We start from the raw sequence: 22,694 nt of genomic DNA on the forward strand, positions 1-22,694 counted from the left end.
GATTAGTTTCCATCCATTGCATTTCCTGCCTTCAGGTGGAAAAATTAGGTTCAATTTCTTCAACTCAGGTCTGCTGTCCCACAAGCCCTTATTTGTGTCCTATTTCCCAATTCTAATTGCCATCCTGGTAGCTGCCACTGGACATGGAGAATGTTATCCCCTACTGAGTTATTTGAGCAATGGTGTCCTGCAAGTATGCAAATAATAAAGTTTTCTGACCTTAACCCTGAAAAACCGGGGTGCTGCAGATTCAAGTTAATGGCAAGCCTGGTCTAAAAAGATTAATTGCCCACACAATGGCTGAGGTCTGTAGAGATTCTCAGTCATCCAAGTCATGGTTGCGTTCAGGCAGTCCAATCTATTGTTTATGGAAGGTAGTTTAATGTAGAAACAGTAGTTGACAAAATTTGCACGTCATACTAAGTGCTAAAGCATGATTTAGAAACCAAAATGATCATTTTTCACACTGCATGCTAAATCAAATCACATTAAAGTTTAGCACAATGTGGAAACTCAATTAGATGTTTCAAGACTCTGATTAGGGTGTGGATGTTTTTCTGGCTAGTCATTCTGTGTTCGGAAGTGTTCGGAAGATTGGACTGAGCTCAAACTCATTCTGAAAGCTTTAAGGAATCCATTTTAGCCATAGAAGTTTGAACGCTCCTGAAATTTTCACATAGCCCTATTTGAAAAGTATTCCCTAGATCAAATTGAAGCACTTCCTGGGTCTGCAACTAAGAAGCAATCTTGGCAGCTGCTGGTGAATTAAATCAGGAGCTCATACTTTGCATAGCAGGGCGGCTCAGCGTGTCTGACAGCTGTGCCAAAGGTTGGGGGCGGGGGGGGAGATGGCTCTTGCTCAGCTTCCAGTGACAGGTACAGGACAGTAAAGGAAGAGGGGAAGATGAGGGAACAGGTGGGGCCTCAAGGTCTAATTCCCAAGGAATATTCTAGAATCCCTCCAAGAAATCCATCTTGCTGGAAGAACTTGCGGCTTTTCAGTGTCAGACATGAGCATAACAAGCATACCAGCACTGCTTTTGCTTGACTTCCTTACTGGTGTGACCATAGCAGTGCAACCTCCTTGGCAGCTATTGGGAGCCTCTCTAGAGGCAGTCAAGGAGATGCACCAGGCTGCATTTCCTTTCAGTCAAAATTGCAATCGTACCTGGGAATCGCTGGGGTGGGGGTGGGGGGGTTGCCCCAGTGAGGGATTTAATCTGCTCAACTTTGGTGTTGACTCCCAAAGCAAAAACTATAAATATTTTTTTCACTGGGGGGGGGTGTCAATTTTTTTAATAAAGTTTTTTTATGTTTTAAAAAAAGTCAAACACTAACAAACACAAACATAAAACATCAACATAAAACCATCTTCCAAAATACAGTGTGTCGGTTGGTACATTTCTTTCGTGCAATGTCACAATATCAACGGTCTTCCCTTCCAAAAATACATTCATATTACATAAGTCAACTATACATATTATGTTATATTGTGTTATTTTTGTATCATTAGACCCAACTAAAAATGTATATATTTCTTATCAAGCAAATCTCTATTTTAACAAAACTGGGATCATACGATTCATTTCCTTACATTCAATTATATAACATAATTACATCATATTATCTTACATATTCCTTTCCATAACGTAGTTTACTTCTCTATTTTCTTATCTAGCCATTGATAAAATAAATCCCAAATTTTATAATATTCTTTATCTTCTTGCTCTCTGATTGCTAATGTCAATTTACTCATTTCTGCACATTCCATCATTTTCTTAACCACCTCTTCCTCTATTGGAATTTTTTCACTCTTCCAATTTCTAGCAAATACAATTCTAGCTGCCGTTAACACATTTATAATCAAATACGTCAATTCTCTACTGTATCCTTCAAGCAAGATACCCAATAAAAATATCTTTGGTTTCAGGTCTATATGCTGTTTTATCATTTTTTCAAGCCATGTATGAATCTTAGTCCAGTATCTCTTAGCTTCCACACACGTCCACCACATATGATATGATCCGGGTATCTGATGACACTTCCAACATCTCTCCGATTTGTTCTTGAACATCCTTGCTATTCGTGCTGGGGGTAAATGCCACCTGTAAAATATACAAATTCTCTTTATACACTACCAATATTGTCAATTTATAATTTCAAGACCATAGTTTTTGCCATTTATCTAAATCTATCCCATGTCCAAAATTCCTCCCCCAGACAATCATTGTTTCTTTAACTTGTTCTTCCTCCAATTTAATTCCAAGCAAATAAACCATAAAACTTTTAAATCATTTTCTCATCAGTACCTGTTAAAATTCCATCCAGTTCTGTAAAGTTCATTATAAAATCTCTCTGTTTTACAATCTTTGTCATACCTAGAATGTATTTGCATATGTATACCAATTCATCTTAATTTCTTGCTCCTCTAGTTCTTGTTTAGATTGGAGTTCACCCTTTTCATTTAAAATTTCACCATAGCTAACCATGTGTTCCATTCTACAAACAATTGGGTATGCAAATGCTTCTGTAGTTGACAACCAGACTGGAATTTTCATTTAATGTTGTTTTCTTGTTTTTTTCCCCACATCAGCAATAAAGAATCTCTTATATAATGTCTCTTGAAATAACCATGAGTTTTACTTTCTTTATACCATAAAGCATGCCATTCTAGCAATAGATCATGACCTTCTAATGTTAATAATCTAACATTCTTTAACAAAACCCATTCTTTGACCCATATCAAAGCTGCTGCCTGATAATATAATTCCCAATTAGGTAAGCCAAATCCTCCTCTTATTCTAGCATCTTGTAACAACTTAAGTTTAAATCTTGCCTTCTTCCCCTGCCATATGTATTTCAATATTATTTTATTTAAGTCCATAAAAATTATTTCCCTAATTTAATTGGAATAGTCTGGAACAGATATATTATCCTTGGTAATATATTCATCTTACTTGTAGATATTCTCCCTATATAGGAAAGATAATTGTAGATTCTGCCAGTTTTTAGATCTATTGCAATCTGTTTTATAAGTTTAACGTAATTGTCTTCTTTCAAAATTCCACATCTTGCAGTTAAATATTTTCCTAGGTATTTTACTATGTTTATAATCTGAATGTTCAGTCCTTCTATCAAAACAGCCTTTTGTTTTCCTGTCATATTCTTAGCTAATATCTTGGTTTTATCCTTATTTATTTTCAATCCTGCCACCTGTCCATATTCAATTTTTTTGAACAATTTAGGCGTTGATTTCAATGGTTCCTCCAATATAAAAAACAAGTCATCCACAAAGGCTTGTAGCTTATATTCCTCCTTTTTTTAATTTTCATTCCCTTTATTTCCCTATTGTCTCTAATATTTCTATTTAATATCTCCAAAGTCAATACAAACAATAATGGCAATAAAGGACATCCTTGTCTAGTTACTTTTTCAATATTAATATTTTTCATCAAATCTCCATTAATCATCACTTTAGCAGATTATTTTTGATATATTGCTTCAACTGTTTTTATGAATCTTTCTCCAAAGCCTATCTGACCCATCTGTAGTATCATAAATTGCCAGTTTACATTATCAAAAGCTTTTTGCACATCTAAGAATACCAAGGCCATTTGCTTATCTGGGTGAGTTTCATAATATTCCAGAGTGTCCAAAATTATTCTTATGTTGTCTTTAATCTGTCTCTTAGGCAGAAATTCATTTTGATCAACATGTATAAAGTTATTCAGGTATCGTTTAAGTCTTTCTGCCATTATTGAAGCAAAAATTTTATAATCTGCATTTAACAGGGAAATAGTTCTATAATTTTTAATCTGTTGTAAATCAGTGTCCTTTTTTGGTATCAAAGTAATTTATGCTTCTGACCATGAGTCAGGTATTTTAGCTTTCAATAAAACTTCATTCATCACTCCAAGCATTATATTTCTGTAAGGTCTTATAAAATTCAGCTGGGAGACCATCCGGGCCCAGAGCCTTCCCAATATTTTGTCTATTTAATGCTTCTGTCAGTTCCATCATTGTTATTTTTCCTTCTAGCATGATCTTAATACTTCAGGTATTTGAGGTAACTCTGCTTCTTGTAAATATTGTTTAACTTTTTCTTCTTCGATATTCTCTTGCTTATACGTCTCATAATACTTCTGTATTATCTCTTTCTTTCCCTCATTTCCATTGTGACTCACACCTTGATCATCAATCAGCTGTATTATCTTTTTCACTTCTCTTTTTTCAATTTGTATGCCAACCATCTACCAGGTTTATTCGCGTTTTCAAAGAAGTTTTGTTTGGCACTTCTAATTTTTTTAGCTAATTCTACTTTTTCTGTCAACTCTATTTTGTCCTTAATAACCTCCATTTGTTTTTTGATGATCATTTTTTGTGGATATTTTTGCAATTCTTTCTCAAGTTTCCTGTATTCACCCTCTAATATTTGTTGATTCTGTCTTTTCTTAACGTTTCTCCTTCTTGTATAATCAAGCCTCTAGTATAGGCCTTCATGGTGTCCCACAAGTTCTGCATTGAAGTTTCCTCCTTTTGATTCTCCGTAAAGAAGAACGCCAATTCTTCTTGTGGGGGGGGGGTCAATTTTTTGATTGGCTTAACTTTCTTGGTTTATTTCCCCCAACCCGATCCCTCATATATTGCGACTGTTTATTTCTGTTGCAAGAGCAGACCAAATCTGCTTCTCTCACCTGGGGGTAGTTTTCTGCAACCATTTTCAGATGAAAAAGAAATGAGTTGATATAAATAATCTATTGCGCCTTCCACTCTTAAGGACGTACAAACTTAGAGGAAACTCTTTTTTTGTCACATCAACTGATGATGAAAGAATGCATCCCAGCCAGTTATCATTTTGTTCTCCATCATTTGGTACTTACTGTATTTGAGAAGGCTCTGTTGGGCAATTGTTGATCCCATTCAATGGCAAATCATTCTTTTTAACTGCAGAGAGTTGAATGTGAGGGCTTTTTTAATCTATAACAAGTATATATACTAATCAAAGTTTCTCAGGTTGCAGGTGTAAATGTACTTAGTTAGGGGAGTAGCAGCAATAAAAAGCTATCCTGTAAAAGTATTTGAATTACAACCACTATTGAGCCCAACATTTTTATTGTTAAATGAAACAGCTTTTATGCAAGCTTTGCCCCATTTTGCAACCTTTCTTGCCAGAGTTGTTAAGTGAATCACTGCAGTTAAGTTAGTAACACAGATATTAAGTGAATCTGGCTTCCCCATTGACTTTGCTTGTCAGAAGGTCACAAAAGATGACCAAATGACCCTGACACTGCCACCTCCTTATATATGAGCCAGTAGACAATTTTCGATATAATCATGGGGACACTGCCACAGTTGTAACTGAAAAATCATCATAAATCACTTTTTTCAGTGGTGGTGTAACTTTGAACATCGCTAAATGAACTCTTGTAAATCAAGGACTACCTGTACATCCCAGGCTTCTGATAAGCATGGGCCAATTGATGGAGCTTCAAAATGTCCTTTATTATTATTTTTTCCTCTCACTCTACAATAGGTTCGGCTTCTTATAGGGTTTACAAGACCAAATGGAATTAAAACGGCACATTGAGTCCCTCAAGCAGATTCTCATCATTGTATGCTTGTAAGAAGCCTTTCCGTATGACATGCCTATTGAAACCACCATTTTGTGTTATCCAAGAAAAGCCATAAAGATACCCACAGGAAGCACCACCTGCCAGTTAGCTTCTACCAGGCGTCCCAGGGGGTCCTCTGGCTGCTGACAAAGCTTTTAACATTTCTCACCCATCTTACCACTTTAGTTAATTAAATACAGAGCTGCCCAGAGCAGGGCCAACCAATAAACATCCTTGTTTTGTAGCCAGGGGCCTGCACATGGAGATTAGTGCTGATGCTGTTTGTGCTAGAGATTGAAAATGCTTTGTGGGCAGACAGAGGGTTCCCTGGCCATAATTATTATATTTTCTTCAAATCTGTAGGGAACACAAATCCAAGTAGCACGGGCTGCATCCTTAATAGGTCAAGCCAAGAGGAACAGAACAGAGCACGGCTTAGTCTGATGACCAAACTTCACCACTGTACTGCCCTCAGTGCTCTCAAAATGTAGTGTTCTGCTGAACAAGGATAAAAGATGTCCTCTCCTCTCCTGCTTTGAGGCATTCCTGATCAGCGCTTTATGAATACTCGTGTGTGCTCCAGATAGTTTTGCCCTTTTGAATCTAGTACAGGACGGACTGTGATTTGGAGCAATCTTACCCATCTGGTAAAGGAAGTGCTACAATTGGCCACTATTGGTCACTATTTTGTAACAATCCCTTGGACATATTCTAAATGTGCTCAGCATGCCAAAAATAGGGGATCTCTGCACTAACCCTAGTAATCTTTCCTCTTTCCAAATGTGATCTTTTTTTTGCTACCGTAGTAGAAATCCAGATCATTTTAACTTCTCACAAAGCTTATTTCCAGGTTAACTATATGCCTACCATGTTGATGTCTCATTCTCTTTCCCTAGTTCAGTCTTGTCTGGTATGGGGCCATTCACATAATTAGAAAACCACAAGTTTTGTAGGCCCATACATCTGACAGCAACAAGTTTATTTAAGAAAACTGATGTGGCTTCCCAACTATATCAGAAGTAAAACCCCAAATACAAAACTCAGTAAACTCTCAACCCCCATGGTGAGAATAATCAAACAAATCATTTGATGGGCACTGTAGCACCTTCAGGGCCTTTTGAGAGAATATCAAGGTGGGGGCCAATCTTATCTCTGTAGGATGGTGCTCCACAAGGAGGTGGTCCTTCTTCTTGGTCCCATTAGATGGACTTCCTTAGTGGAGGGAATTTTAAAACTGCAGCCTTGATTTAAAAGCTTTTAGAAGGAAAGTTGATGTTTAGTGTCACTGGCTTTGATCCATCTCTCTTTGTGATGATTGCTTATGCACAGGCCTACTAAGTATACAAGCTGGTATATTAGCAACAGGCCTCATTTATCTTGACCTTTCCTTTTGGATATTTAGAAGGGCTGGGCACACAAAACATCATTGTGATAAGTTAATGTATTTATCTAAAGTAAAAATGTAAAGTAAAAAATTTTCTTGGGTTTGGAAAGCATTTTCCCTTACCATCTTGATCCTTTTGTCAAGTGCCCATGAATGTAAGACTACATGCCACTTGATCAGTGACAAAAGAATTTTGCTAATATTATAGCCCTATTGTCTTATTAATTATATTATATATATATATATATATATATATATATATATATATATATATATATATATATATATATATATATATATAATATATATATATATATGGCATTCCGCTTTGTTCGGGTATTTTCCCACATCATTGTTAGTTGTGCTTTTCCGCAGAATCTCATCTGCCATCATCAGGCTTCTGTATAGTGTTCATCTGTGAGTCAGACTTTTACAGTGGTTTCAGATTTAAATTTGGGGCAGCCTATTGCTGTGCCAGAATGGTTTTTTCTTCACCCTGATTGGTTGGGAGTCTTGGTCTGTGTTTATTGGTCTTGGAGTTTGCTTTGTTCTGCTTGATTGGTGTTTCTAATGTCTTCTGTCTGTTTTTTGGCTCTTTTTGTATCTTGATTGGCTGGCAACATTGTGTTACTTTATTGGAGGCCTTTAGTGCAGTTTGGCTCCGGGTAAATGGACTGCTATCATTAGTTAGGAAGCTAGGTTTCATCTGGGTGCCTGGTTGGGGTGTGCTTGAGCTGGAGGTATCCGGGGATCTGCCCAGGTGTTTGCCTGGCTTGTGGTGTGGAGATTTTTTTGTTTGTGAGTGCAGGCTTCCAAATGATTGACAGTCTGGTGGAATCATTTCTTCTATTCATGCTTTCTGGTCTTTTTTCAATCTCTATGGCTTCTCTGATGATTCTGTGGCTGGGGTTTTCTATGGTGGCTAGGGTTTTGGTGCCATTGAAGTTGATGCTATGACCTGTGGCTTCCATGTGTTGGACTAGTGTGAGGAAGTGTGTTCCAGCTTTTTGACTGCATTTTTGTGTTCATCCAGGCGGGTACTTATTCTTCTATTGGTCTGTCCAATCTATGTGGCTGGGCATGATGCACAGGGGACTTCATATATGCCTTGGTTTTCCAGGTCAATTTTATCTTTGGGGTTTCTAAGGATGGCTGATATTTTTCTGTCTGTTTTGAAGGCAGTCTTGATGTGATGTCTGTGTAGTATCTTACTAATTTTGTCTGTAGTACCTCTTATGTAGGGCAGGACAGCTGTTCCATAGGTCTGTTCATCTTCTGGGTCTCTATTATGTCTTAGTGTGTTTTTGTGGATCAAGCCAGTGATTTTGCTTTTGTGGAAGCCGTTGGCTGTCAGTACTTTAGTCAGGGTGCATAGTTCAGTCTTAATGTGTGTCTTGTCTGCCAGGTGTTTGGTTCTGGCAATTAGTGTTTTAGCCACGGAGTTTATCTGTGCTGGGTGGTGGTGGGATTGGGCATTGAGGTAGCGGTTAGTGTGTGTTTTCTTCTGTTATACGTTGTGTCCTAGTGTGCCATCTGTTTTTTTGTAGATTAGTACATCTAGGAATGGTAGTTGTTTGTTTGTTTCTGTTTCCATGGTGAACTTGATTTTGGGGTGTGTGCTGTTTAGGTGTGTTAGGAAATTGTTTAGGTTTTCTTTTCCATGGGGCCAAATCACAAATGTGTCATCGATGTATCTTAACCATAGTTTGGGTTTGTGGATGGCATTGGCCAGGGCTCTGGATTTGAATTCTTCCATGAACAGGTTTGCAATGACGGGTGACAGTGGTGATCCCATAGGAGCTCCTTCAATTTGTTTGTATCTTTGTCCTTTGTATATGAAATATGTGTTGGTTAAGCAGTGTTCTGTTAGTTCCATGAGGTGTTTAGCTGGTTGGTATTTATTTTTGATGATTTCAAGGGTCTCTTTTATCGGGACTTGAGTGAATAGTGAAACCACGTCAAAACTTACAAGCAGATCTTCTTGCTCCACATGTAGATCTTTGATCATTTCCAAGAAGTGGTATGAGTTTTGTACATGTGAAGCTGCTGTTTCAGCATGGGGCTGTAGCGGTTTTGCTAAGTGTTTAGCTAGGTTTTGTAGTGGTGCTCCTCTGGAGCTGACTATGGGTCTGAGAGGTATGCCTTCTTTGTGTATTTTTGGGAGGCCGTATAGTTTGGGGCATCTGGAAGATTTTTCTCTTGGGATGATTGTCTGTTGGATCTCTTTGCTCATGTGGCTGGTTATAATTTTCTTCTTGGTTAATTTTTCCAGGTATGTGGTTGGGTCTGTGTTTATGGGTTTGTATCTGGAGTCTTGGAGTAGGTCTGTCAATTTTGTTTCATAGTCTTTTCTGTCCATTACTACTGTGGCATTCCCTTTGTCTGCTGGGAGTATGATTATGCTGTTATCTCTTTTCAGGGTTTGTAGTGCTTTAATTTCTTCTTTCTGCAAGTTGCTTTTGGGTGGTTTGCTTGTGCATAGGATGTTGGTAGCTTGGTGTCTTATTTTATCAGCTTCATCTGCATTTAATTTGGTTAGGCTGGATTCTACTGCACATACGTTGCTACAACTTTAAAAGCACAACTACAATGACATGGGAAAATACCCAAAGCTGAATGCCATACATGTAAGTAACTTAAGTGTGTGTATATATTAGCCCTATTTTTAACGACAATAACTGGTGGAATAGGGTTAACCCTACGTGTTTGCTTCATTTCTGAAGCATGGCAAGGTATCCTGATGTAGCAGATACATATTTTCCCCTTTCCAGTTCCTGATTTCTGACACGAGACAAGATAAATCAACCCAAGTAGTGGTGTTGTTTATTTGATTGATGCTTCCTTGTCAAATGACAGAATTTTAGATATGTTCTTGCTTGAAATAACAAATCCACTCCATTAAGGCATGTCTTGACCCTTTAGTTTTAAAGAGTAAGAATAAACTGAAATTAGTTCCTGGGCATGGGAAATCCTAGTCCTAATTTCAGGATATAGCAGTGTTTACAATTTGAAATAAGGGAGCCAATTACCATGTTTCTATTGGAGGAAAGTCAGCACTTTTGCAACCATATAAACATTCTTTTCTGCCTTACTTAAGTTAAAAAAAATGCAAGGGGATGGAGAATTAAGGATAGTTGAACTGCTAGACCTGGAACTAAAAGAGCAATTAAGTCATAGGACAGGGTGGGGAGACAGGCAAGAAAAAGACCAAAGTCCACTTCACAAGGAGAGTATCCAAGTGCACCTAGGAGGAGACTACTACTAAAGAAGCAAGATTAACATGATTTCAGTTCCCAACAGTATTTTATTTTTTTCCACATGGTGTTTCTCCACAGATGCTGGGATTATTAATCTTAAGATTAATAATGGAAAAACCAACTCCCCAAAGTTTCCCAATATGTTTAGCTTCTGACAACTTGTAGAATTGAAGGAACATCAGGCATAGCTGCTGCAACTAACTAGGTTTGTTTCAAGGTATAAGGAGGTACAATCATTTTTATCAGTTTCATGTTGATACTGATGCTAGACACTCTTCCTACTTCAAGGATCACAAAAGCATCCTTTATTCCCCTTTTGCAGTTTAAGCAGCCAATTGCTTAATGCTTTTCTCCAAATGTTTACTCACATTGAGAAGGCTTTCTTCAAAAGGGGGTGCTTCTAAGTTTAAAAAAAGTGTGAAAAATGTTGATCTCAAAACTGCCAGAACCACATAATGGACAGCAAATGAGCCTAAAAGGTTTTAGTTTTCATCTCAACCAGCATTCTTCAGCTAGAATTCTGGGAGTTGAAGTCCACAAGTCTTAAAGTTGCCAAGTTTGGGGACCCCTAATCTAAACCACCTACCCATCTGAATCCATTTTTTTTTCTTTTTCTTTTTTGTATTTATTTATTTAAATTTTATTTATTTTCAAAATACATTTGTATTTACATTTTAACAGTTCTGTGTCAAGCATTACAATTTTATAAATAAAATACATTTTATTTACAATTCTATTTCATATCAAATCTTATTCCTTTTTTCTAACCATATATATAACATTTCCCAGACTTCATAAAACTCCGACTCCTCTTTTCCTTTAAGTTTTCTCCTTTAAGTTTTCATCTCAGCACACTCAAGTATTTTGTTAATTACCATGGTTTCAGAAGGTATGTCATCTACTTTCCAGTTTTGGGCATAAGCAATTCTCGCCGCTGTTATTACATGTTGAACTACATATTGGGTAAGTTTCTCCAGATTTCCTTTAACCAACCCCAGTAAGAAGTTTTCTGGCTTAAATTCGATATTGTATCCTGTAATTTCTCTTATCCATTTCCTCATTTTTTCCCAGTACTTTTTGGCTTTAGGGCATTGACACCACATATGGTAGTATGTTCCATCTACTAGCTTACATTTCCAGCAGTGTGGGGTATGTTCATATTTGGGTATATCCTGGCCAATCTCGCCGGTGTCAAATGCCATCTATAAAACATCTTGATAAGATTCTCTTTATATGCTGTTGATAGCTGTTAATTTGCAGTTCTTGGTCCACATTTTTTCCCAATCTTTTAACTGTATGTTGTGACCTACCTTTTGTGCCCAAGTGATCATCGGATCCTTAACTCCCTCTTCCTCCTTTTCTACTTGGAGTAAGTAATTATATGCTCTAGTAATAATTTTTTTTTCTTTGCCCGTTAAAATTTGGTCTAATTTTTGGGGTTCCCTTTCTATTCCAAATTCCTCTGTATCTTTTTTTAACCTAGTTTGAATCTGCATGTATCTAGTTATACCTTGTTCTTTTAATCTTTTGGTTGTTTTTAAGCCCCCCTGGTTATCTAATAATTCCTTATATCTAATACTTTTTTTGGTTTCTGTTCTATTTGGATAAATTACTGCTTCCATCAGTGACACCCAGTCTGGTAATTTAATATAGTGCTTCTTCCTTAACTTTTCCCATATTGTTATTAATGAATCTCTAATTTGATGGTGATAAAAGTACAAATGTGTCCTTTCCCCTTTGTCCCATAGAAAGGCATGCCATCCTATATGGAGATCATGCCCTTCTAATACTAATAATATCCCCTTATTTTCTAAATTTATCCAATCTTTAACCCAGAGCAAAAATTCTGCAGCCAGAATTCTGGGAGTTGAAGTCCACAAGTCTTAAAGTTGCCAAGTTTAGGGACCCCTGATCTAAACCACCAACCTATCTGAATCCATTTTAATTGTCTGATATTTGAAGGAAGGACTGCTAAGAGTATACAGATAGTCCTCGATTTACAACCAATCATTTAGTGATCATTTGAAGTTACAAAGGGTATTGAAAAAAGGGACTTATAACCAACCCTTGCACTGTTGCAATATATACAATGTTCAACATTCAGGCACTTAGAAATCCACATGTGTCTATGACTGTTACAGCTTTGTGAAGTCATGGGATTATTATGTGTGACCTTCCCAGATGGGTTCCAACAAAGTCAATGGGGAAACTGGATTTGCTTAACAACTGCTTTATTCACTTAACTGTAGTGATTTGCTGGGGGGGGGGGGAATTATACTATCAGATGTATCCCCTGTAACCACCACTTTAATTAGAAATTCTGATCCCAATTGTGGTCATAAATTGAGGACTACCTATATCTAGGCAAAAACCCAACCTGGAACTAATTTCAGCCACTAGGTCCTCATTAGATTGTTTGAGGGCCTGTCATCTGCTGAGCCTTCCTCAAGCACATGCCTGTCTCACAACTGAAGCTTTAGCTCAGGGATCTTCAAACCTGACAGCTTTAAGACTTGTGGACTTCAATTCCCAGAATTTATTCTCGTCATGTTAGATCAGGAATTTGGGGAGTTGAAGCCCACAAATCTTAAACTTGCAAAGTTTGAAGACCCTTGCTTTAGCTGGTCACACATTTGAAAGCTGAGTCTAAATTCACTCCAAAGAAACAGCATGAATTCTGTGCTTCCTTTTATTGGAACAAGCTGAAGGACTCTGACCTGTTATTCCCAATGTTATTTTTTACACTAAATAGGCTTTGCAGAAAGGTGGCAGAATAAATTTGGCAGCTTTTTGTAATTTAGAACAAATGGAGGGCAACACAGATACCCCAAGTGCCAGCTACTATCAATCAAACTCAAACTACATCTAACACTATCAGGATATAGATCTGGTCCCAGCTGAAGTGGGAGAGAAAAAAACCAATAAAAGGCACTGATTCCAGATCATTTTGATACACTGTGAATTATGACCAATTCAACTAATGAGGCACTTAATTTTTTTCTGAGCAGTTTGCACTAAATTATTAGATTGCAATGCAAAGTTTAAAGATTACACTTATTAGGGGGGGGGGGGGAATCCTAGATCAGCCAGAGGGATGCTGTAAAACATCCACTGTCAACGAATTTGGCCACTCTGTGGCTTAATCTACTTTACAGACCATAGAAGTGGCACACATATTTCCCTACTCCTGGAGAATGGGAATTTTAATTATTTTATTAAGGAGAAAATTTCACCCAACCTCAATGGAATCAAAGCCAGAGTGTGTCAGTATGTCATACAACATATGCCATGAATTACTCAGCTAATATGCACTAATTATTAATTTTGCACCAAGGGCTCGGTTACCATTGGGGCTAGTTCCTCGCTTGAACCGTACTCCACACAGAGGTCAGTTTGTGGGACTTTTTTTAAAAAAGAGCCCTTTGAATCCCTTGAAGAAAAAGGGGTGGCGTCAAATAAAATCAGCAGCAAATCAGCTTCCTTATCCTGGATTCGGCAGACAGGCTGCTTTCCAAGGCCTGGTTGCAGATCCCAAATCCTCGCGTGTTCCTCGCCTTCGTCTCCTAATTAAAGATTTGCTTTTCGTGCCCGCCTCGTCCCTTTCAGGGCATCTCTCCATTTGGGTTGCAAATCATGTGCCAAACCAGCTCAAGGCAGATTTTTTTTCTCAGCCAATGGATGCGCGCTCAGTTAAAAAAGTAATAAATTAATGGCAAATAAGCAATTCCTTCAGGAAATAATTTTAAGGAGCAATACCCCCACCCCAATGGCTGCAGACCCCTCCTACTCCCAGCCATCCTTTCCCCTTTCTCAACGGAGTCTAATACCGCGCATGCGCCCCATGCCTACCTTTCTTCGGTTCCCGCCTCTCGTTAAGGCCACGCCCCTACATCTAGGCGCGGGACGCGCCGAGCCCGCCTTTGCCAGTCAAGGGAGCCCCCGGATTAGCCGGCGATCCTTTCATTTAGCCAACCTGCCCTTTCTGTGATTGGCGGAAGGTTGCGTGAGGGAAAGTCCGGACCGGGGGAGGAGACGTCGTCTATATAACGGGCTGTGAAGAAGCGCTTCCCTTCCCGCTGCGCCGCGCTCGCTGGTGTGGGAGCTGCGATTACTGGTTCTTGTCTGTGGCTGGTGCCGCGCTTTAAAAAAAAAAAACCTTACATTTCGCTCACGCGGTGCGTTTCCCCCAGCTATGCCTAACCCTCTCGTGTTTTTCGATGTCACCGCCGACGGACAGCCCCTCGGGCGCATCACCTTCGAGGTACGGAGGCGGGAAAAAGAAAAAGACCGTCTCGGTGGGAAAAACTCGGTCTGAGGCGGACGTGCCGCCATTTCCTGTCTGGGTGGGAGCGCGGGGGCCATTTTGGGATTTCGTTGAATGCAGCGGGAGGGGAGGAAGCAGAAACATACCCCGGGTGGGGGGGGGAAGAAAGGCAGCCTGGCTGCCGCGCCGGAGGAGCTGCGTGCGCACCTGGGTGGTGGTGGGGGAGGGAGGGCGCGCGAGCCAGGGAGCGGGAGCGCGCACGTCCTCTCCTCTGCCGCCTCCACGTGGCCGCCGCCTTCCTCTTGCTTCCTTCCCGTGCTTCGGAAATGGAGGCTCGGCGGTCTTTTCGTGGAATCACGCGATCCTCCTCCCGCTTAGGATTTGCTGCTGCACGGTTCCAGCTGCGCTTGTCCGCACCCCACCCTTCTCTCCTGCTTCGAGGGAAGGGAGTGCCGACGACGCGGGAGGAGAGGATGGCTTCTTTCGCTCTTAATCGCTTTTTTTAAATATTACGGAGGGGGGGAAACACTTCCATGGGGTCGTTTAAAGAACAATGCTTGCTCCTTCACTCTGCCCGGACAAAACGAGCAAGGAGGACGTCCCCAAAGCGCTATAGCGTAGATCGAGATATCGAGCCGGGTCACCACGTTTTGAGACGCCCTCGTATCTAGATTTTGTACGGGAAGAGCAAAAGAGCGAGACACACACACACACGGCTAGCAGAATGGGTTACAGTTCATATACTGTAACCCATTTCTATATAGAATTCTACATTTAGATGAATGGAGATGGGTGAGATTTAGTTAATTTCTATGGCTTCGAAGGCTTCCTTCTTGGGAGAATCTGCAGTCAATTCCTGAAGCAGTTGTTGCTTCCTGTTTGAGTTCCTGTTACATTTGTATGCTTAAAAAACCATAAATGAGAGGAAATCCAGGTAATTTGTAGAGGAAAAACCAGTTGTGGATGCAGTTACATGTAACTTTGCCCTCTGTTAGGAGAGCTTTCAAACCAATTGCTCAAATAAAATACTTGTATGCTGAAAAATTGTGACCTCCAAATATTTAGAGTGGGAAGGACATTTAGGTTTCTCAATACAAATTGCTAAATTGCTGTGCTTCAGAAAATTGCTTATCTGAGCAAGGAGTCTATATTACTAGGGTTGACAATGTGATTAGAATTCCACAAGTATAGTTTCCTTGGTATGGTATAGCTTCCACAAGTATGGTTTCCTTGCCTGAAGTCTGGTAGATCAAAGAAATGATTGGATACAATTTGGATTTCCCCTGTATTTGCACTTTTGAGAATACACACGTTTTCTACTCACCAGCCTATTTTCTGGTGATAGCCAGTAAACCATTTGCACAGTTCTTTGTGCAAAGTATTTAAGATTACTTAATGAAGAAGATACTTTTTACATTAGTTGGAAAAATATGTGCATGTCAGTGTAACAATGCCAGAAATATTGTATTAACTATTGAGAGCATTAACTATTGTCTCACTTTTGTTCTACAGCTGTTTGCAGACACAGTTCCAAAGACAGCAGGTTGGTAAAGTTAGAAACATTTATTGGCAGGTTCATTTGAATTTATACATTGTCAAAAGATCTAAATAAATTCTGCAATCTCTTTTTAGAAAATTTTCGTGTGTTGAGCACTGGGGAGAAAGGTTTCGGTTACAAGGGATCATGCTTTCACAGAGTCATTCCTGGATTCATGTGTCAGGTATATAGCTCCATCAATTTAGCATGTGTTGTAATCTGTGTATCTTCGTTACTTGAGAAGCCTTGAAATTACTGCAGTTACTAAAAAAACCCATTGTACATTATGTACAATGTATGTGATAAGCTATCTATGTGATGTATGTGATAAGCTATCTGCTGTGTTTTAAAGTCTCATGGATTTTCACCTGACCATCTTGGCTGGAGGTGATGATAAACATGATGGGGAAAGCCTGGCTAAATTGATGTTTCAGTGTACTTGGGATGTGTTTCTGCAGGGTGGAGACTTTACTCGCCATAATGGAACAGGCGGTAAATCTATTTATGGTGAGAAATTTGCTGATGAGAACTTCATACTCAAGCACACAGGCTCTGGCATTTTATCTATGGCGAATGCTGGTCCCAATACAAATGGGTCTCAGTTCTTCATCTGCACTGAGAAAACTGAATGGTAAGTAAGCTTTGGCTTGAGATTGAATTGGTTCACTTGACTTGTTTAAGTAACCATCCTCGAATAGAGAACCTTGTCTGAAGTTGCACAAGTAATCATCAGTTTAATTCCTGCTAAAATACCTATTGCCATGCCCTGAATGCAGATGGGATGTTCGTTTGTGGAATTGCAGGTTGTATTCACCATAGTATTCATTTCTCTTAGGTTGGATGGGAAACACGTGGTCTTTGGCCAGGTCAGAGAGGGAATGGACGTTGTGAGGAAAATAGAGAGCTTTGGTTCAAAGAATGGCAAGCCAAGCAAGAAGATCATCATCTCTGATTGTGGAGATTTGAAATAACATTCTTGTTGTCTTAACAAATCGACCATTCCTTCTGTAGCTGGGGTTCGTCCCCTCTGAATCGTTATGCTCCTGACTTACTGCTGCCTTTCTATTGGGTTTCAATTTCTGCTCCCTCACAAGTCCAGCTGGACTGAAGACAAATTTGTTTTCAAAATGAAATAAAACAAGTTAAACCAGGTGCTGATTGTGTTTTCTTCCTGCAGGCAAAAGCTCACTATCAGATCTGATGAATTATGCAGACAGCATAACATTACAGATGTTGGGGATGGACAAGAAGTTGGGCAGTAAGATAAAATAGTTTTATGTCTGGTGTTGGAAGGCTTCTAATCCCATGGCTGTAGAGTGGTCAGTGTCAGTTTACTAAAGCAAATCCTGTTGATACACAAATAATTTTAAATTATTTGAACTGAGAGATTCCAGTTAACAGGACAGGCATTATAAAATGGGCTGTACTTCTGTAATTAGGCTGGCTAAACTGCATAGCTTAGAATCAACTAAAAATAATTAAGGTTGAAAGACTGCTGTTTGTATTGAACAAGCAGATGAGAAACAAACTTATTTGAGCACATGTGCTCAAGCTTTTCCTCAAATGATCCATTAATGGATTTCTTGCTGGATCTCAAAAGCAGGATCGTTACAGTAGTTTAGCAATTAGCTTCAAATGATTTTGATTTTTGCTGAGAGTGTGGGTGCATACACTGCTGGCTTCTTGGTTGAAATATTACTAAATGCCTTTTGATATTCTGCAGTATCTGAAGGCTACCTTCCTACAGGAGAGATCAGTAAGCCAGTATTTGAATATTTGCCATGTTCCCACATCTACTCCAGAGTTTTTTGCCTGGTTGATTTCCTGAGTATGACAGTCATCCAGAGATCCATTTTAAGTCGTCTAAGAAGCATAAAAGTACCCAGTATGCTTATTAATGCTACCAATTGCCTGTAATCAGGAGATCTGTCTTATAAGGACTGTACAACATCTGTCTTATAAGGACTGTACAGCAGGAGTAACTTGACTAGAGGTCATAAAAGATAATGCACGCTGGAATAAGATCTGGATTGCTTTGGCATTTGCCTTCCAAAAGCTGGTTTCATAACACTCAGCATAACAGGACTGGTTAATTGGCTGTGTTCCATTGAGATCCTCTTGGTCCTGTGAGTGCCTTGTTAAATGTATTGGGTGGAATCCAATTTTGCTACACCAGGTTTGCAAAGAATTTAGTGTGAAGAATAAAGTTTGATAGAGCAGCATGTCCAGCAGTGCAGTCCTAAAAACAGTGCAAAGTCCAGATGTATTCCCAGTAAATGTCCAAAGTAAGGATCTTATATAGTATTTTTTTGGTGTCTGCTTAAAAACCAATATATAATTTGCAAATAAGTGCATTTCACATTTTCCATACTTGCTAATCTTACATGATATTGGTGATGCCCTCAATAGGCAGAGGTTTTGCTAGTGATTAATGCTTAGATGTGCCAACCTCATAGGGTTTTCCATTGAAAAATGCAGGGTTGAGGTTCTTTTACTTTGCAATAAAGGTGTTCAATATTTCTTTCCTAACAGTGATTGCAAGCTCTTTGAGATCTTCCCATACAAGACGAATACTGTGAGATTCATGTAAACAGTTTTGACTTTAAACTGGTACCTTCCATTAGCAAATGTCATTAGATAAGGTTTATAATTTATTGAGTTTTATAAAGCAAGATCAAGAAATATTAACTAGGAACCTGACATTCACACAACTTTGTTCTTTATTTGCTCAAGGGGCTGTAGGACTTTAAAAAGTTAAGGCCAGCACTTGTAAATTTGATACCATAAATGACATTTTCCCCTGCCTTTGTTTATAGGAGATAGCTGATTTGCAGTTTGGGGGGAAATAATCCTATCCTCCCCACCTTATCTAAACAAAATGCAAAATTGCACACAGGTACTATCCAGGTTATTTTCGAGAACAAGCTGCATATGAACCCTCAACTCTTAATACTGTTCATGAGAAAAATTAATGAGAAGTTATTTCAGTCTCAGATACCATTCAAGTTCTAAACAAGTGACAGCAGCATACAATTCTAAAATTATAAAACATTAAAAGCAATAAATCATAGTTCGATGATTAATCAATGAAGTGAAACCAATGAACAGGCCCTTGATACTTAAAAATGATTGTATATACCCCTTAAATATGAGCCATGGTGCAGTGGTAACTACTGTTTTAACTACCTCTGCTGACTGCCATCACTAGCTCAAGATTGACTGTCTGCCAAACTTCTGCAGTACGTAAAATGACCTATTGGGGGCAATATGCTGACAAAACTGCTTAGAAGGCTGCGAAGTGGTATATAAGTCTTAAATTCTTGAATTTTCATAAAGTTGTCTCCCTCCCCTAGACAGATACAGCCTTAAATTTCTTCAGCAAGAACAGAATTAGCATGAGGTAGGCATCCTTTCTCTTTGGGTTTGAGGCTTCTTCATCCCACTTTCTGGCAGGTTAGTTCTTGCAGGCTTAAATCTCAATCCCGAACAGTGCAGCCACTGGGTCCTTTAAGACTTTTAATTAATCTTGTTATGTTGATGTATTCTCATGTTCTACTTTGACAGGCGATAAATATAACAAATAAAAAATGAATAACGTTGGGATTCCAGGGTGAAGATAGCACGGAATTCTCAAAATGTGGCAATGTAGCCTTGCAATGTTTGGAAGGACTTTGCATTTAAAGCATTTATGAAGGTCTGTAGGAGACAGATCTACCTTGTCCCCTCTCCAATCAGACCATAGTTTGAAAACCCCTATGGAAGGTTGACTCACAGCTATATAGTATTATCACAGCATGTGATAAGAGTTACGGTTTTGCAGTAAGACCTAGTTGGCTACTGCTGGAGATGAATAACACGGGGAAGGGCATTATGCCTTCCAGCAGAAAGCAATATACTGTAAGGGGGGAGGAAATCAACCCAGTCTGACAGTATCCTGGTTTTCTCCCTATTTGTCCAGGATCTTTGATACTGAAGTAAGGTCAGCAGAGGATTGCATGCCAGCCGCATCACCACACATTTCAAACTGCCTACTCGTAATTCCAAATCAGAAGGGAACAATCATCCCCAGCTAGCATGGCCAGGCAAAGAGGAATTGTAGTCCCAACATACCAGCCTCAAATGTGATGGAATGGAAGCATAAGATTTGACCATAGATGGCCCCACCCATATCTACCCTCTCCTGCCCTCCCCCGGAAGAACAGTTTTCCGTGTTGCAACGGGAAAGGGATCCGCTAAGGCGTTTCTGGGCGTTCCCGTCGGTCCCCGTAGAGATCCCATCCCAACGGGATCCTTTGAATGCTCTTGCTGCAACAAAGCGTGCTTGGCGCCGTTTCCCCCTCTTGCTGGAGAGCAAGTTTTGCGCCCGCGCGGCTGAAACCACCGCAATGCAACACAAGCGGAGCCCGGAAGGGGGGAGGGCAGGGATGTCCATTGCCCGCCTCTCCGGAGCCCCCAATGGCGGCTTTCGGGCCCTTGCCTCGCTTCCGTGCCAGGGCGTAACCGCCAAGCTAGCCGAGCAGGACGCTTGCACAAGCGGGCGAACTCTGCAGCGCGCTCCCATCTGCGGCCACGGCAGCCAGCCTCCCTTTCTTGCAGAAACGGAGCAAAGCAAAGAGAAGACGGAGCCGGCTCCCTGCTGACTCACTCGACCCTGTGGGCGGGCGAGGCCGAGCTGGCCCCGGGGAAGAGCCAAGCCCCAAGTGGGGCAGTGGAAATCTACAGCGCCTTTGCCGCCTTTTCCCAGCCAGGCTTCGTTCCCGCCCAGCCTTCAATCCCACAGGCGGCCGCCCGCAATGGCTTCGCTCCCAGCGCGCCCCCTAGCGGCCCTGGGAAGCCAAGGATGCCGCTTGCGAGTTTGGTACCAAAGATGACATTTTTCCCTGCGTTTGTGGACAAGGAAATACCCACCATTCGAATCGCGGTTTGAAAAAAAAAATATCTTCTCCCTTCCCGCTCTAAAGGTTATTGGAGAACTTGCAATCGGCCAACGGAGACTGGATATACAATCAGTCCCGCCCTGGTAAGCTACTAATAATGGTTTTGTAGGAATCCCCCCTCCCTAGAGAATGAAATATTTTAAGGATTATTAAGAGGCAGAATATTATATTTCCTTAAAGGAGAAATGGAGGAACATGCTCTTAAAGGCAGAAGGCAGTCCCAATTTCCTGCATAGTAAAACAACCTCCAGGAGATGCCTAAAATCTTTAGAGATGGATATTTTGTGCCCATTAAGAAATCCAGGCCAGCCTATTCACAAACAAAACAACTTCAGCCACAGCTCCCCCAGGCTGGGATTAAAATTTACAATCCCCACACAAATCCAAAAGCCCCTTCATTTCACAATCCCAAACTTCAAAGTCACAGAAACCCATAAAGATCCATTCACTCATTTGTCAGCTGTTCCAGAACTGCATAGTGTGGTTGGTTCTGCTAATCAATACAGAGTCCTTTCCAATCAGCCTCACACTATTTCCAGCACCTTTCTCCCGGCTTGGAACTGAACCGGATTTTTCTTCCATCAGTTTCCATGGGCCGCATGCGTCACGTGCTGGCCATGCCCATGCCTGATTTAGCAAAGGGGGAAAAAAGCTGCAATATGTCACATAACACTGCCGTGACAACGTGAGTTTGACGCCCCAGTTCTAGAACAGGGCTCACCAACCTTTTGGACTTCAGGGACCACTGAATTCATAATTTTAAATCCCACGGACCACTAATATAATCTGTCTAATGACCGGCTGTGACTAGGTGGGCATGGCCAACTTGATGTCACTCACATCAAGGGGTGCCTCACTGGTCTCTACTTGCCTCTCCCCTCCCAGCCACTCCTCGCCTTCCCATCCTGGGCTCCTTAGGGCCCAAACAGGAAGTAGTTGTTGGAGCTAAGCAGCCACCACAAGAAAGAGTTGGCAAAACTGCTGACTCAGTTCAAATTGGATCTGACTGAGAAGGAGGCTCAGCAGAAGCACCTCACCGAGGACTATGAGCATAGTCTTTCCAAGCAGAGGGAAGATTTGTGGGAGTGCAAAGTCAGGTGCTGGTGCCTGGAGGCTAGGCGGGCTGAGATGGTCAGCTGGTTCCAGGCCATGATGCGGTCCCACTGGAACAAGGCCCTCCGGTTCTTTGCCATCAGTGGCCCTTCCCTCCAGCCTTCACCCAAAGCCCCGCACCAGGAGTCTGAAGCAGACCCCAAGTCAGAATTTCTGCTCCCCGCTGACCCGCACAAAAAGACCCTGAAGGGGGAAACACTCTGCAGCAACACAAATGTTCATTGCATGAACATTTGCATAATTTGAGGACCCCTGATTTAGTGCAATATAAAAAAATGCAAATAATTTTTCTGCAGACCACCACAATTTTCTCATGGCCCACCAGTGGTTCCCAGACCAGCAGTTGGTGACCCCGTTTTAGAAGATCCTAAAAGATTGCTACCTAAAATCAAATTCCCAAATCTCATCGGGCTGTGAATTACAAGGTTTGAAGTATACTCCTGTGAGAAAATAACCCACTGAGACAGGAAAGCTGTATGCTAGTTGTTAAAACTGAACTATGTAGTATTCATCACAAAATGGAATTGTCAGACTGGAAGAGTGGAAGGTGTGTTTCTTGCTTATCAGGCTGGGAATTCTGGGAGCTGGAG

The 22,694-nt window shown here is 40.5% G+C and overlaps 1 protein-coding gene across 1 annotated transcript; it reads left to right on the forward strand.

Annotated features, from left to right (window-relative positions):
* Positions 1–14,322: 14,322 nt before the first annotated feature.
* PPIA (peptidylprolyl isomerase A) lies at positions 14,323–17,206 on the forward strand. The gene is made up of 5 exons (XM_026718022.2): positions 14,323–14,514; positions 16,030–16,060; positions 16,150–16,238; positions 16,513–16,685; positions 16,890–17,206. Exons 1-5 carry the CDS (start codon positions 14,446–14,448, stop codon positions 17,023–17,025), a joined length of 498 nt encoding a protein of 165 aa, XP_026573807.1. The 5' UTR covers positions 14,323–14,445; the 3' UTR covers positions 17,026–17,206.
* The last annotated feature ends 5,488 nt before the right edge of the window (positions 17,207–22,694 follow it).

This window comes from Pseudonaja textilis, chromosome 9 (genome assembly GCF_049901715.1).
Source record: "Pseudonaja textilis isolate UNSWEBS1 chromosome 9, rPseTex1.2, whole genome shotgun sequence".
Taxonomy (NCBI): Eukaryota; Metazoa; Chordata; class Lepidosauria; order Squamata; family Elapidae; genus Pseudonaja; species Pseudonaja textilis.

Bases quoted from the DNA above. Each gene is read 5' to 3' on its own strand.
- PPIA (XM_026718022.2), top strand. From the start codon at position 14,446: ATGCCTAACCCTCTCGTGTTTTTCGATGTCACCGCCGACGGACAGCCC. The intron at 16,239-16,512 runs GTATATAGCTCC...GTGTTTCTGCAG, and splicing joins TTCCTGGATTCATGTGTCAG to GGTGGAGACTTTACTCGCCA. The intron at 16,686-16,889 runs GTAAGTAAGCTT...CATTTCTCTTAG, and splicing joins TGCACTGAGAAAACTGAATG to GTTGGATGGGAAACACGTGG.